Source organism: Chionomys nivalis, chromosome 4 (genome assembly GCF_950005125.1).
Source record: "Chionomys nivalis chromosome 4, mChiNiv1.1, whole genome shotgun sequence".
NCBI lineage: Eukaryota > Metazoa > Chordata > Mammalia > Rodentia > Cricetidae > Chionomys > Chionomys nivalis.
This window is the reverse complement of record NC_080089.1, coordinates 77,389,036-77,390,916: the sequence shown is the minus strand read 5'-3', so window position 1 is coordinate 77,390,916 and position 1,881 is coordinate 77,389,036. Positions and strand designations below refer to the sequence as shown.

The following is a 1,881-nucleotide window of genomic DNA, read 5'->3' as shown; positions in this document are numbered from 1 at the left end:
TCTATTCTTAAATTCCCTATTGTTTGAAAGAACAACTACAGTAGTTAGTTTAGGATGGCTGGGCTGGTGGTGGACTGGCGTTGTCTCCCAAGGGCGTAGCCTGAAGGTGCAAGCGGTGAGTCTGAGATTGGCCCCGAAGTGGGAGGACCCTAGTGGGTGTGGTCTAGCCAGACACCGCCCTCACAGGTGCTGGGATTGTGGGCCACAAGGTTAATCCTGAACTAGTCTCCGCTGCAAACTGGTTGCTTGTGGAGGAACTGAGATGGGAACTTTCCGGACCCGTAAAGATATCCCACCATGGGTGAAAATTCCTGAAGACCTGAAAGATCCAGAAGTATTCCAAGTCCAGACACTGGTCTTAAAATTTCTGTTTGGTGAGTGGCAAGTCTTGTCCCGGTTGCCAAGCTCAGGCCCAGGCTCCCTGGCCTGGACCGCTCATTTCCTTTCTCCAACAGGCCCACACGGCTCTCGAATCCCTCACTTCGAGAAGGTGAGCCAGGCTATGTTCGATCTGAAGACCCTGGAGTCTTCCGAACTCACCGAGGTCTTAGTTTACGGCTCTTACAACCACAAGCTTCGGGCCAAATGGATTCTTCAGTCCATGGCTGAGAGGTACCGCCTACGCCAGGAGAGAGGTGAGACTCCGAACCTCCATCACGCTGACCTCCCTTCTCCCTTCTCCACTGCCTGCATGCCCCGAAGGGTGATGTGCCTTGGGCATCACCTGGGACCCCTTGCTCTCTGGGCAGTCTCTGAGAATCTTTTAGTGGTTGGGGCCCCAGAGGTGTGTCTAAGGTAAGAGGGGGTTGGACTGGTCCCTCTGGGTAGGGTCATTCGAGGTAACTGTGTTCCCCCCACCCCAGTCTCCAGGCTTCTAGGAGAACCTTAGAACTGGCCTAGTGGTGCCTGGTTCCAGACCCAGAATACTGGACTCCGATTAGAGTCACAAAAAGATGCTGTTAGAGGCGGTGAATTGGGAGGGCTCCTATTGTTCCCCAGCTCTTAATCCTGTCGGTGTTTCTCATGCAGGAATGCTCCACCTGGAGGAAGCCATGAAGACCCTGGAACTAGGAAAGTGTTTGGAGTGAAGCCTGTTTGTAAGCAGTGTGACTGATTAGGCTGTGGCCAATGTTGGCCTGGTTCTGGTGTGTGTTTTTTACTTTGATAAATCCTTCGCGGACTAACAAGATATTCCTGGATCCCTGCCTTGCAGTGAGATCTGATGAAACTGTCTCTTTCCAAAGGTAAATAATAAACAGTAAAATTTAAATAAATCAGATAGCTTCTTGACTGTGTATCTAATGGATCGAAGGTCACACAGTTTTACATCTGATGCACCACGAAGGTGTGAATCTTAAGCTTTTAACCCTTACAGCTTGTCACTGGACTGAGATCCTAGGGAAGTGTGTGCCATGAGGTCTGGAGCTCAGCTGGTTTATCACGAAGAATCAAAAGCTCTAAAGGGCACCAATGTAAAATAATACTTGCATGCTCTCCATCGTTAAGAATACTGGAAGAGTCAGAACCCTTTCCAGTGCACCTTTGTATCCTTGTAAATGCCTCGACAGAGTACAGCTTGTGGGATCTTTTGTCTTTTCTTTTTTCGAGGCAGTTTCTCTGTAGCTTGGGTCTGTCCTGGAACTAGCACTTGTAGACCAGTGGTCTCGAACTCACAGAGATACACCCATCTCTGCTGGGATTAAAGGTGTGTGCCACCACAGTCTTTGTTTTGTTTTGGCTTGCAGGATCTTTTAGCTTCTGCATTGAACTTGTTGTGAAATCCTGTCCACAGGTTTTGAATTGCTGCATTAGTCACCAAAGTGAAGGTGGACTTAGACGGCTGGTATTTCAGTTTACCCTAACAACTAATTTGATAGTTAA

General features: G+C 48.9%; 1 protein-coding gene across 1 annotated transcript; it reads left to right on the top strand.

The window, feature by feature from the left end:
• Positions 1 to 262: 262 nt before the first annotated feature.
• Dppa5 (developmental pluripotency associated 5) lies at positions 263 to 1,088 on the top strand. Its single transcript, XM_057766259.1, has 3 exons — positions 263 to 374; positions 456 to 635; positions 1,030 to 1,088. Exons 1-3 carry the CDS (start codon positions 263 to 265, stop codon positions 1,086 to 1,088), a joined length of 351 nt encoding a protein of 116 aa, XP_057622242.1.
• The last annotated feature ends 793 nt before the right edge of the window (positions 1,089 to 1,881 follow it).